This window comes from Ipomoea nil, unplaced genomic scaffold, assembly GCF_001879475.1.
Source record: "Ipomoea nil cultivar Tokyo-kokei standard unplaced genomic scaffold, Asagao_1.1 scaffold1895, whole genome shotgun sequence".
Taxonomy (NCBI): Eukaryota; Viridiplantae; Streptophyta; class Magnoliopsida; order Solanales; family Convolvulaceae; genus Ipomoea; species Ipomoea nil.
The window spans coordinates 1,726,304-1,739,956 of NW_017618323.1; the positions used below are offsets into that span (position 1 = coordinate 1,726,304).

Sequence of the window (13,653 nt, forward strand, 5' to 3'; positions counted from 1 at the left end):
ACTGTATTCACTTGAATACTTTTCAAATTTGTCTAACATCCTTCTACACCTGTCACTTATCAATGATTCTTCATCATGCAAACCATTTTTCAACATTCTCTCAATCTTCCAAACTTGCATAAAGTAAAGGTTTGATGTAGGATAAGATGAGCCAGAAATTAAGTTGGTAATATCATAAAATGGCTTGAGGAACTCACATAGTCTATCAGCTCTTTTCCAATCTTCACTTGAAGGACAATGCTTATAATTTCTACCATTCAATTGGAGAGTACTAAAAGCCCTTTTGTATTTAATTGCACTATCCATCATTAAATAAGTAGAGTTCCAACGAGTTAACACATCCATTCTCAAGCCAATACTAGTATCAATATTACCGACTTCATTTATACATTCCACAAAAGCTTTCTTCTTACTCTCAGTCATTTTTACATATTTCACATATTCTCTAATTTTATCCAATGACCCACCACCACCACCACCACCACTAACAACTTTCAAACCTTCTTTGACAATTAGATTTAAAATATGAGCACAACAACGAATATGAAAAACTCCCCACAACACAATAAGCTATCATGCAAAGATAATTTATCTTTCGAAATATCTTGCATGCAATCATTATTAGATGCATTATCCAATGTCAAACTAAAAATCTTTTTTTCAATCCCCCATTCATTCAACAACCCATATATTTTTTTATGTCAATTCAATACCTGTATGGGGATATGTTGGGGGGGGGGGGGGGACATCTTATCAAAAGAAAGTATTTTACTAGTCAATTTTCACATTTCATCAACAAATTGAGCAGTCAAAGAGATATATGCCTCAGTAGTACATGCAGTCCATAAATAAGAAGTCAAGCAAATTTTGTTTGGAATATTCCTCAAAACTTCATTCAAGTTATCTTTCTCCCTTATGTAAACTTTGTTAACATCAAACAAAGTGTATTTCTAGAGATAATAGGAATTTCAGGATTCAAATACAAAACAAACTTCCTAAAACCAACATACTCAACATATGAAAATGGCATGTCATGTTCAATAATTGCTTCAGCTAACATCTCACGATATACTTTTTTTTATTGAACTTGGACCTCATTTCTCCTTGAAGATCAAAATGCATTTGTTCAAAATATTTGAACCTCAAGTTCAACAGTTTACATCTATCTTTATGTTGCTTTAATGACGAAGTTCCATATTGTTTGCCCCCAGTTTTTAATACTTTTTACAACCTTTACATTCAGATCTTTGTATCCCATCTTCACCAACTCCTTTATTTATAAAAAATTCCCAAATATCTGAGGTACGTTCTTTGGATTTACCTTTTTGTTTATTAGTCTCTCCTTCAACGCTAGTAATTTGGTTAATCGTTTCGGTTTGGTTCAATAAAGATGAGTCCATCACTAGATTCAGTGCTTATTTCTACAGTTCTACTATTAATCTACAAAGTATGTTTTAAAAAAATGAGAACTATTAAACCATAAGTCACAAATAACATACTAATTACTAACATAGTATTGAACATTTAAAATTTTAAACTATTGATAATAGTTGAATAATATGTGTTTTTGTCTGTGTATGTGAATCATGCATACAACAAATGAGACGCACACAATTCCAGTCAATCTTGTAGAAAATAATTTTTTTTTGAATGCTACTAGCTCTATTAGATTGTAGTATCTGTTCATATACTTTCTCAACCTACTGAAACACAAAGAGCTAATAATTTAATTGTCTATATATAAAACAATTCATAGTCAACTTATTATGTTTTCGAGATGTACATTAGTATCATACTGTACAAACTAAAGATTTTGGGCATTGATGCCTTGATCCAAACCAACATGGAGAAATCAAGAAACGGAGCTTTCGATCAAGAAGAAGAAGAAGAAGAGAGCAAAGCTCTTGAGATTGAACGTCACGTGGTGGATGAACTAATGCATGAAACGGCGATTGTGGTTCTGGAGGGGGTGGCACGCCCGTAGCAGCATTAGGATAAAAGAAATGGGGAGTGACATGTTTGCCCTTAACCCTTAACGTCCACTTGACAGCAACCCTAACGGAGGGGTGGTTATTTTAAAAAAGACCGAGGATTTCTCGTGGTCGTTTAAAAGTCGGATGACCAATGCTGGTATATCGCTAATACTCGGAGGACCATTGGAGGTCTTACTCTAAAAAAAATTATTCCATTTAAACCAAACATATGTAAAAATATTTTAAATATAAGATCTAAAAATCACTCGAAATTAAACTTGTGTTAATTTTATAACGTTAATCTAAACAAATAAATTTGAAAAAATAAGTGTTATTAAACAGAAAACAGAGAATGTGAACTGTAAAATTAGAAAACAGAAAACAGTTATTAAACAGAAAACAGAGAATGTGAACTGTAAAATTAGAAAACAGAAAACAGAGAACAGTTTTCTATTAGTAAACAGACCTTAATGTTTAGATGTTACTTGGCACAACGCCACAAAAAAAGAGAGTACCAGCAAATTAAACTATGTCAAATGTCACATGTTACATAAGTCACGAAGGCATTCCTTCGCCTTCACACAACTGCAGGCTGTCCTTCATTCTGTGTGTTACCAGTTACCAGAGAACAGTTTTCTATTAGTAAACAGACCCTTAATGTTTAGATGTTACTTGGCACAACGCCACAAAAAAAAAAAAAAAAAAAAAAGAGAGTACCAGCAAATTAAACTAAGTCAAATGTCACATGTTACATAAGTCACGAAGGCATTCCTTCGCCTTCACACAACTGCAGGCTGTCCTTCATTCTGTGCGTTACCAGTTACCTTTATTTTGTTCTGTAAATATGTGACACCAACTATGATCATTGATCAATAAATAATACGCTAGATACATTGTACATTGCCAATAATATACACACATAGAATTTTATACTCTTCTTTGAGCCCAATTTGCTACCCTCTATGCCCAACACCAGACAGCTCTGGCAATGGCGACAGGAGTGTGGTTGTGACGACTGGATGGTTGGAAGCTTTGGACGACGGGAAATGGTGACGCTTTGTGTGGAGCGGCTGGAGCCTATTATCAGTGGCGGAGCCACAATGGGGGCAGTGGGGGTAGCTGCCCCCACTGCCCTACCCCATATAAATGGTATATATACTAAATATACCATGATTTAAACAAAGTTTGTGTTGGCTTGGATGGTAAGGTCCTTGGTTTATCAATGAAAGGTTAGCAATTCAAACCTTGTTGTTAGTTTTTTTTTTTTTTTTTTTTTTTTTTTTTTAATATTCTAATATTGCCTTTTGTAACTGTGTTTAGTTGCCATTTGTTTTTCATTGTTTATGCATTCCACTTAGTTGCCATTTGTTTTTTTTTTTTTCGATCTACTAATATTAACAATATTATAATATTGTGCTTCTAACTGTGTTTAGTTACCATTTGTTTTTCACTACTTATGCATTCCATTTAGTTGTCATTTGTTTTTCACTACTTATGCATTCCATTTGTACTGATGTAGTTGTTTAATGATTATGTTAATTACTAAGGATAAATACATTTGCTAGAAATTTGTTAATGTTAGTTGGCATAATTCATAATTATTTATTTGGAATAATTAGTTAATGTTCGTTAGCATATAGTTGTTTAACAATTTTATTCGAATTTGATATTTTGTATTTTGTATTTTGTATTAAAACATTTTTTAATTCATATTACCTTTACTTTTTCGCCCCCACTCAACGTAAATCCTGGCTCCGCCACTGCCTATTATTACTTTATTATCATTACTCGGTCGCAGCTTAGGCGCCCTTAGACTAGCGCCTAATGCCCACTGTTGCAAAAATCAGTCTAGGCCCTAGCCACTCCTAGACCGTGGCGATTTTCCCCCTAGGCGCCCGCGTAGGTAACTGGCTGCCTAAGCGCCTAACTCGGCCGAATTAACTCATCCATTTCGGTCGAGTTAGCTGAGTTAACTTGGCCGACTCGGCCTTGCTCATTTTTTTTCATTATATATATATATATATATATATATATATATATATATATATATATATATATATATATATATATATATATATATATACCTACCACACATGTGCATTGTTTTATATTTTTTTAGTTAGTCGCCTATCCGTCTAGGCTGTATAGGCCCTAAGCACTACTCTATCGCGCAACTAGCTCCTACTGCAACCATGCTAATGCCTAGGGCATTTTGCAACTATGCCATTCAATTTTAAACAAAACACAAAATGAATTGCTTTGAACAACAGAGCTCAGTATTGTTGAACACTCAGCTTGATTCAATGTCAATGGTATTAACTACATGACAGGAAAAAAACAAAAACCAAAACGAAAAAGAGAAAAACTCTGGCTGACATTGTATGATTTTCTTTTCTCCAAATTTTGGATTCCATATTATTATTCCTCAAGAAAGGTTAAAAGCCGAGATACTACTGATCTGATGAGCTTTAACTAACGGAACATGTGATTGGTAAATGCAATGGGGTTATGGCTCTGTTCTTCATCTTCCTCTTCCTCCTGGGAGGGGTGTGAGAGCTGAACAATGGGGTCAAAACAGTGTGAATTATGGGGGGCGCCAGTGGTTTCTCCGACGAGGTCGAAATTGGAGCTGAAGTTACTTATGTTTAGCAGGTTGTTTGAAGCAGATGAAGTATTGGAATATGCAGGCTGCAACACTGCTGCTGCTACTGCATGTTGCTGTTGTTGTTGTTGTTGCTGCTGTTGAGAAGTCTGAAGGGCATTTGCTACTGCAAATCTGCTGTTCATTATCTGTGTTTGTACCATTGCAAGCTCTGCTTGAAGAGATGCCACCTGCACAACATGCAAACAAGCAAACATTGACACATGAGTTTGTTGAGAGTGTCACCTTGAAAATATAAGAGAGAAGGTAAATTATATCGTAGAAACGTGCCCGGGCACAGCTCCACAACGAAAATGACGCTGTTTTAATTTTTTAAAAAAAAATTGATTTTTACTTGCCGTTAACGGCGTTTCTCTCTTCGCAATCGCACAGTTTAGAAATTATGAATCTACTGTATTTAAATTATGAATCTACAGTATTAGGTTTGTGAACATGTGATAGAGCTATATGTTCATAATTTTATAAATATATGTTCATAATTATAGAGCTATATGTTCATAATTTTCGATGTTCATATTCCCAATTGTTGAACTCTGTATTCACAAATCACAGAACTATATGTTCATAATTTGATAACTATACAATTTAGAAATTATGAATCTACAGTACAGATATTATGAATCTACAGTATGCAGTATAGAAATTATGAATCTACTGTGTTTAAATTATGAATCTACAATATAAAAATTATAAATCTACAGTATAGAAATTATGGAGGATACCGGTGCCACTAATTGTGGGCACGGTTCCACAACATAACGATTGAAGAGAGAATATATGAGTTTATAAGTCCATGTGTTATATTAATTAATTGATTTGATTTGATTCGATTCAGTCTTTTACTATAGGTTAGTCCATGTGTGAAAGAAACTCTCAATAGTGGCCTAGTGATTTTTTAAAAAAAAAAATTATTTTTTGGGGTTAATTGTAGAACAAAAAACTTGACGTAGATTTTTTAATTGATGATTTTTTTTTTCTTCTTCTTCTTCTGCAAGTTTAAGTTTTTTGTGGGGTCTAATGAATAGAAAAAGAGAAAAAAATTATCAAGGGAAGGGAACACGGGAACTGTCAAGCCCAGCTTGGCGCATGAATAACAGTGTTTATTTTATAAGATTTTTTTCTTTTTTTCTTTCCTCTTCTCTCTTCCTTCTCTAGTTCTCTCCTATTTGGCCCGAAAAAAAACTTGCAAAAAAAAACCCACCATTAAGCTTGCTAGCTCAAACAATTTTAGTTATAATGATTGCATGGATCTTACTACAATATCAATATGGGAGGTCGTACAACTCATGCGACCTACAATTACCCCTCAAGGAATATAAAAGGTGATGCTTTGAGGTTGTATAATATTTGTATTACATGTTTGTCTTATTCTATTAGATTATCTTAGCATTTTTTTTACCAATTTTTTTTTTTTTTGAATGTAACATAATTGTAAGTGTAATCAAATCAAACATTATATAATACAATCAAAATATTAATGTTTTGCTAGCTAAATGTTATATATATCAAAAAATTTTAATGTGTCGATTAGCATCTGTGACTCTTATATACGATATAAATAGTCTAGGTGGATCAAAAACTAAACCTTAAAAGATGGGCTATATTAATGGAGAAGGTGCATGGGGTGCTTGCAAGTTGCAACAATCGAATATGTACAAGTAATGAATAACAAAAATATCTCTTTATTGCGTATGGAATAAGTTGCTAGCTTGAAATATATATACATTTGAATATTTGATCCACCTCTAAATAAATTAAATTCCTTCTTGCATATATATACATGTCCAAGTGTCCAATAGACCAATACAATCAATATATTTATTTAGTATTGTTTCAGTCGTTCAATTTATAAAATCAAATCTTCAATCAATTAAATAGTAAAAGTCTAATAGATTAAGATCTACCAATATATATATTGATCACTTACTCTCTTTTGTATGTATAATCAAAGCAATTATATAGTTCTCTCCCAACTTTACTAACATTTTTTTTTCAAATTTATTGTTGACTAGATTCTCGAAGTAAGTATTGGATTTGTAATATCTGGATTTAATTATTTCAAAACGTTAGTTATACTTTTATTTCAAAATTTAAATAAATTAAATCAGAGAATGTTGGGTGGGGCAATTAAATGAAACACATATTATATTAATTAATTGAAGACATTTTAATAATTTAATTTGATATGTGTGCCTAACCTCGTCTCCATCTTCTTGATGATGAGACTTCATCTATATTGTATGTCAGCCAAAAACAAGACCGAACTTAGGTTACGTTACTGATCACTTCATTTGATCTAACATTTTTCAACCTTAATTTTGTTTCCTCATTTATTTATCATTCTTATTTATGTATGTATGTGTTGGGCTCGGTGGCCGGGCGATTGTTGGGTGGAGACTGGTAAAAGGAGGTCAAGTCCAGCAACTAGTGTCTCAAAAATGTAAATAAAGCTGTGTATTCAGCTATAGCTTTTGACGTGGTGGTAAGCACTTTGATCGTAACAATATGTGTGTATGTTTACGTAAATAATAATGCAAAAGAAAGAAATTAAAGAAGTTGAACCTGTTGCTGCAAGGCTAGGATTGTTGAGACACAACCGTAAACGGGGTCGGAGAGCCTGGCTTGAGCCTCGTAGGAGATGGTGACGACGGCGTCGTGGCGGCGGTTTGCCGGGATGTGCAAGAGAAGCTTGGAGACATTGCTGGCGCCGAACACCTTGTGGACGGCGGCGAAGCGGGCGGCCCCTTGATCGGAGCCAAAATGGGGGGCAAAGATGCAACTACTCACGCATTTCCTCCTCAGGAACTTGCATGCACCGCAAGGGGCTTGTATTGTGATGGCCGCCACCGGAGCCGCCGGAGGTGGTGTAGCTCCGGACTCTGGCGCCGCTCGCTTCCCCGTACATTTACGCCGAGGGGCAGCCTCGGCAGAGGAAGAGCCGCCGCCGTCGCTATGCGGGTGGGACTGGGCGTCCATGTTAAGTGTACTGGAGTTATTGATTGATGAGTGTGAGGGAAATGAGAATAGTGTAATGTGTATGGAAATTAAAAGAGAAAGATTGCATAAACTAAACTTGTGTTTATATAAATAACTATAAAAAGTAAAGTATAAAAAAAGAAAAAAAGGGCACGTAAACCTCGTGAAGGGTTTGGCAAAGGAAGAGACGTTTAAGGTAGGTTTAGATAGAAGAGAAGAATATACACTAGTACGTAATATGTATACGTATATCATCATCATAATCATTATCACCAACGTTATAAGTTTGGTATATCAATACAAACAAAAGGTAATGAAAGAATGAAACTAAACTAAATACATTGGTCACCCAATTAGCCACTCTCTAAATACGAAATTACAGAGCAGACACGTGATTGATTATAGTTGTAACTGAAATGCAGGTATAAAGAATAAATAAAGTGAAAAAAAGGAGGAAAGGGTGGGGTATACGAGGAACATTTTGTTTTGTGGCATAACAGAAAGAAAAATGTAGTTGGTGATTGTTTTGTATTGTTTTTGTGGTGTGGTGTGGTGGGATGGATAGCAGCAGTGCTGTCTCTGGTGGGATGGGAGGGCACAAGATTTGTGCTTCCGGTGCCGTGTGGGACGCTATTACTATTCATTTTTCAGGTGTCCTCTATCCCACTTTCCTCCTGGTTGCTGCTGATAACCCAGGCCCATACTGCAGTGTTGTAAATATCGACCTAGGCGCTCGCTTAGGCGCCCCTAGGCCAAGTCGATTTCAGTCCTAGGCAATTTTTAGTTGGCTGGTCGACTAACTAGTCAACTATGCGCCTTAGGCGCCGAGTTAGGCGTCAAAATCCACCTAATTGGCACCCAACTCAGCTGAGTGGTATTTTTTACCTGTTCAGTTGCTCATCTTTTATATTCTTTCAGTCATGTACTCAACTAACCATCTAACATATGTAGTTGACTAGTTTGTGAAAAAAGTGAAGACAATATACTCAAATTACTCGACCGCCTACGAGGCACCTAGGCCCTCTAGGCGCCCCCCGGGCGATCGACTAGCACCTAGCACCTTCTGCAACATTACCCATACCTTTACTCAAAAAATCAATTAGATCGTTAAATTTTTAAAAGTTGCAATTAAGCACATCAACTGGTTTTATTTTGATGCACTGAAACCCAATAATCGGTTTAGTCACTAGGGCAGGCGACTGTGGAACAATCACCGATCGCCAGTGTTGTCGGCGAAATGTGGTCGGAATAGCGCCAAAACCCTAGTGACCCGCAATAGCAAGCCACTAACTGGTTTTTGGGCTTTGATGCATCAAAATAACATGTTGATGGGCTTAATTGCAACTTTTACAAATTTAAAGGCTTAATTGACTTTTTGAATAAAATTAATCAACCTATTTGACCCTTTTCCCTTAAATAAATCATAATAACATAGTAGTAAACAGATTTGGTCTTGTCTACCTTAATTCAACTCTGACCTAGTATCTAAAGCTTTCATCCTTGTAGCACCAAAACAGATTTGGTCTTGGCCAAATTAGGCAATTAAAGAAAAACAAAAACCCTGGAAATATATATATATATATATATATATATATATATATATATATAGCTATTACAATAGTTCAGTTGAAACTCTATACCCTGGGAACAACTGCCATGTATGCTGATTCATGCACAAATTTGCACTCCAGTCTCTGTAACTTGAAACCCAAAACAAAGGGGAAGGGAGGAGAATATAAGAGGAAGAAGAAGATAGTTCATATGTGATGGCTGACCAGATCTGGCACACAAGTGGAGAGCCAACCCTTAATTCTTGCAAGAGCTTGTCAAACCTTAATATGTATCACAAATGAACCTGATTAAATTATGAACACATACACAGGTGTATCAGAAATAACTCAGGAGAGCTTTCACTTGTAGGGTTTTATCAATTCATCAAGATTTATCAAGTGGCGAAAATCAAGATCATAACAAGAATCTATACTATTTTCTTGCAATCATTGGGGGTAGTTTTCTTTTAATTGGCTATCCTAAAAAATTAAGTCTAATACAGAATGTGTTATTATAGTAATGCCCTAAGGCCCTAATTTTGGCACACTAAAATTTGTACTACTTTAGTATATAGCAATAATGTTTATACCCTTCCTGCCTTCCTTACAATAATATTTGCATGTTTCTTCGATGAAGGATAAACATGAAATAATACCACGAAGCAATAAAAGACATGACTTACATGCAGGCAGGTTAGATATATCTGCAGATACTGCACAGGAAATTCCCAGATTTGAAAGTGCACCCCTGATGATTCCACAAGGGAAATAGAGATGCATGCCTATTGCTTGTGCAGCTTTGTTCTCAGCCATGGCTGAAGGATCTTGAATAGAACCAGAAGTTTCAAGAGATGGATCCATTGGCATCTGAGATAGCCAACGAAACTGATTATCTTGCAACACGAAGGTACCCTGAGGAGAAAAGATCACAAGAGTGAGCTCATAATTGCTTAAGAAACAAGCTAATGTGAATCCTCAAACTCACTCTGTGGTTTGTCTTTAGGTTGTCTATTTGTTTCTTAAAGAGCTCAGACCAGAAGTCCTTGCAAATGAACTTGATAGCTTCCAAATGGTCACTGAACCGAGGTCGTTCCATTGTGTATCTACAATAGTAGATAAAAGCATGAGTGTCTTCCGAAAAACGTGAGTGTTAAGGAGATGAGCCAATATAATGCACCAAACCACTTAGAATTTTGTAGGTCTCCTAGCCAAAGTGAGATTACAACCAAATATATTCTCACCTAGACAAAGGGACAAGCTAGCTTTTGAGCAGTGGGGGTCAACAGAATTACAGAAGTCACTAAAATGCTTAAACGATTGAACATGTGTATACCAAGTGATCTGTTCAAAAGTGGGCCCCTCTGACATAACATATAATGATACAGTAGACAATACTAGGTGTCATGAATGTGGCAGAATAATAATGATCTACTCAGTTAGAAGGATAAAAAAAAAAACAAATTTCCATAGACTAACACTCGATTTTTCAGCTTATTTATGCTGTAGTGAAATGTCTTCTTCCCCCTTGAACTTACTTAAAATCACCAATAGGTAATGAAGTACCTCTTTCATGACCTATAAGACACAAATTATGGGAATTGGTAAAAGATCAATCATATGAGTCAATCTAGTTAATGCATTAAACAAATACTATGAATATATGTCTTTGTTCATACCATAACTGCACTATGTAATAAGTCTAGAACATAAAAGAAAACAACTTTTCAAGATGGATTCCATGTGAATATGACTTGAAGCACAATAAAGTGATTTCACTAAGCCCAGATAATCATATTAGCTTATAAATTGCAGACATACCCAGCAAGGCCAAAGGAAAAGCTTGGACATTGTAGAATTTAAAAATCAAGAGAGAAAACTTAGGATATCCTTACACCTACCCCCCTAAACATTAATGATTCATGATTTGGTGATGACATACAAAAGATAAAGAATCAATAAAATCATTAAATTCCTGTGTTTGGTTAAAATAGAGATATGTAATATAATCATGTTTGGTTTAGGATTATGTTTTTATGTTATAATGCTTTTTTACTTTAATACCCTTAACATATTTTTTTTGTATTTCTATAAATTTCAAAATTAATATAAATAAATAAATAAGGCAATGGTAACATGTATATTACATGATTTAAAAAGAATATAATTAACTAAGAGCTTGAATGATAAACAAAATTACTATATAAGCTAACATGACGTAATAAGAAAAAAAATAAAATATATAATTATAAAAGTAATTAAATATGATACATACAATAAGCTAACATAAAATATATATTTCATACTAATTAGAATTAGAAGCCCAAAAATAGAAATTATACATGGGAATCTTATTACTTATAAAACCTGAGAGTTGTAGGGGAATCACATCCCCTTCAAAATCCAATGCAGAGGGAATGTTATATTCCCTTGGAAAAGGAAGATAATTGAACCAAACATGGGAATTAGAAGCCCAAAAATAGAAATTATACATGGGAATCTTATTACTTATAAAACCTGAGAGTTGTAGGGGAATCACATCCCCTTCAAAATCCAAAGGGAATGTTATATTCCCTTGGAAAAGGAAGATAATTGAACCAAACATGGGAATATTACATTCCAAATCTCACATTCCCTTAGTTATGTTATATAACTTGAACCAAACACCTAGGGATAAGGACCAAAGTCAGTGATAGTTAAGGAAAGCAAGAGAGCATTCTACCAATGCAGCAACAGCTAATTAGTATTTCAATTCAGTTACATTATTCTATCTCAGCACATTTCAATAACGAAGCTCTACTTTAGCAGTTAGCTCCCGGGACTATGATAAGAAATGATAAATAACGGAACTTCTCACCAAATTCCTGATCAAATCTTAATGCATTTAAACTTTGTAAAATTAAATCTTAAAAGAACTTAAATTCCGACAAATTCACATACACATTTCGGATCTCAGAGATAATCAACTATCAAAATTCTTTAGTATTTTGGTTTCAGTATAAAAATTTTACTGGGAATTAGGTCATGCATTCAGTTTCAGAAGATAGCAGAATGGTGTATGCTGACCTTTCAGAAAGTTGGTGACCAACTTGAAATCCGATGGCTTCAATCCGGCGGGCGGCGAGCTCCGGCTTGTCGGCATAGAAGCCATTGCAGTAAGAAGAAACAATCTCGGTTAGAAGACTCCCCACGCAGCTCTCTGATACCTCCCTCCCCATCTTTCGTTCTCTCTCTCTCTCTCTCTACCGCCAGCTCGTTTCGAGCATTGACCCGTTTTCTTTATCGGATCAGTGGATCCCCACCCTTTTTTATCTCATTGCCCAAATATAGGGGGAAAAATGTAATAGACCTAAAAAATTGAAACCTTAGACCCTTAGGGCTCGTTTGGTTCGCTGGAAAATATTTGAAGGGAAATGAAATTGAAATTTCATGGAAAATAAATTCCAAGAAAATAGATTTCATTGTTTGGTTGGTGGAAAAGAAATTACTGGGAATATGAATTCCATTGTTTGGTTGAGTTTGGAATGGTAAGGAATAATGAGTATAATGACAAATATAACCCTACACAACAATAACAATATAATAATAATAAGAGTAATTAATAAAGAATGTTGAGGTAAAATTGTAATGTTAGTTTTTCATGGAAAACCTTTTCCATGGAAAACAAAATACCTAGCATGAGTAGGCCTGAGCATCGGTCGGATTCGGACGGATCGGGTGTCCAATCCGTCCATCCGATCGGATTTCGAATTTCTTTTGTACCCCCTATCCGTTTATTTTTTTGGACAGATCCTATCGGATTGCATAGGTTCGGATTTCGGATATCCGTTGTCGGATTTCGGATTGAAATCAGATATAATAAATTAAAATAAAACAAATTCTAAATTCTAAAAATTCTAAAATAGATAAAAGTAATACTGAGTTTCATTACCATAGCGTAGCAACTAGCAAAACATACTACTATACAACTATAACAGTTTCAAACTAATTTAATAATTACATATTTTCGAATTTCAATGATTATACAAAAAATCATAGACTTGAGCTGTCAGCACCGGTACTCTTCAGTTCTTCTTTCAGCAATTCAGCAAAATCAACACTAATCTAGTCATCTAGATAATCTACTCTTCTTCCTGCTAGTATTCAAACTTAAAATGATATTAGTGTTTAGAGTTTAGAAAACAGACAATCAGACATTTAGAGTAACAATACTAAGCAATTATTCACTATGCTAAGTGGCTCAGAGTGCATTTTTCCATATCAAGTAAGAATGTGGGCAAATTGCTCTGAATGTGTTATATTAACACATTGGCAACATACCAACTCCATTCCATTTATTCAGACAATAGTGGAAGCTTCATCATAGCCACCAAATAAAACAAATACATTCAAACTGAAAACAGAGCAAGGAAGAGTTATACCATAATTCCAGAGTGCAGAGAAATGGGCAAAATTGGGCTCAACTCATCTAATGGCAGCAACAAATCAATAACAG

At 34.9% G+C, this 13,653-nt stretch overlaps 2 protein-coding genes across 2 annotated transcripts; both read right to left on the reverse strand.

The window, feature by feature from the left end:
- Positions 1-4,212: 4,212 nt before the first annotated feature.
- Positions 4,213-7,685, reverse strand: LOC109193575 (LOB domain-containing protein 20-like). The gene is made up of 2 exons (XM_019344447.1): positions 7,198-7,685; positions 4,213-4,805 (listed from the first exon to the last, which is right to left on the reverse strand). Exons 1-2 carry the CDS (start codon positions 7,609-7,611, stop codon positions 4,446-4,448), a joined length of 774 nt encoding a protein of 257 aa, XP_019199992.1. The 5' UTR covers positions 7,612-7,685; the 3' UTR covers positions 4,213-4,445.
- A 1,568-nt stretch (positions 7,686-9,253) lies between these two features.
- On the reverse strand, positions 9,254-12,460 carry LOC109193576 (trafficking protein particle complex subunit 6B-like). Its single transcript, XM_019344448.1, has 4 exons — positions 12,225-12,460; positions 10,147-10,264; positions 9,845-10,073; positions 9,254-9,466 (listed from the first exon to the last, which is right to left on the reverse strand). Exons 1-4 carry the CDS (start codon positions 12,374-12,376, stop codon positions 9,438-9,440), a joined length of 528 nt encoding a protein of 175 aa, XP_019199993.1. The 5' UTR covers positions 12,377-12,460; the 3' UTR covers positions 9,254-9,437.
- Between the last annotated feature and the right edge of the window lie 1,193 nt (positions 12,461-13,653).

Coding starts and splice junctions, on each gene's coding strand:
- LOC109193575 (XM_019344447.1), bottom strand. CDS start 7,611: ATGGACGCCCAGTCCCACCCGCATAGCGACGGCGGCGGCTCTTCCTCT. Junction 4,806..7,197: donor TCCTAGCCTTGCAGCAACAG/GTTCAACTTCTT, acceptor CATGTTGTGCAG/GTGGCATCTCTTCAAGCAGA.
- LOC109193576 (XM_019344448.1), bottom strand. CDS start 12,376: ATGGGGAGGGAGGTATCAGAGAGCTGCGTGGGGAGTCTTCTAACCGAG. Junction 10,074..10,146: donor ACCTAAAGACAAACCACAGA/GTGAGTTTGAGG, acceptor TTTTCTCCTCAG/GGTACCTTCGTGTTGCAAGA. Junction 9,467..9,844: donor TATATCTAACCTGCCTGCAT/GTAAGTCATGTC, acceptor TAATTTAATCAG/GTTCATTTGTGATACATATT.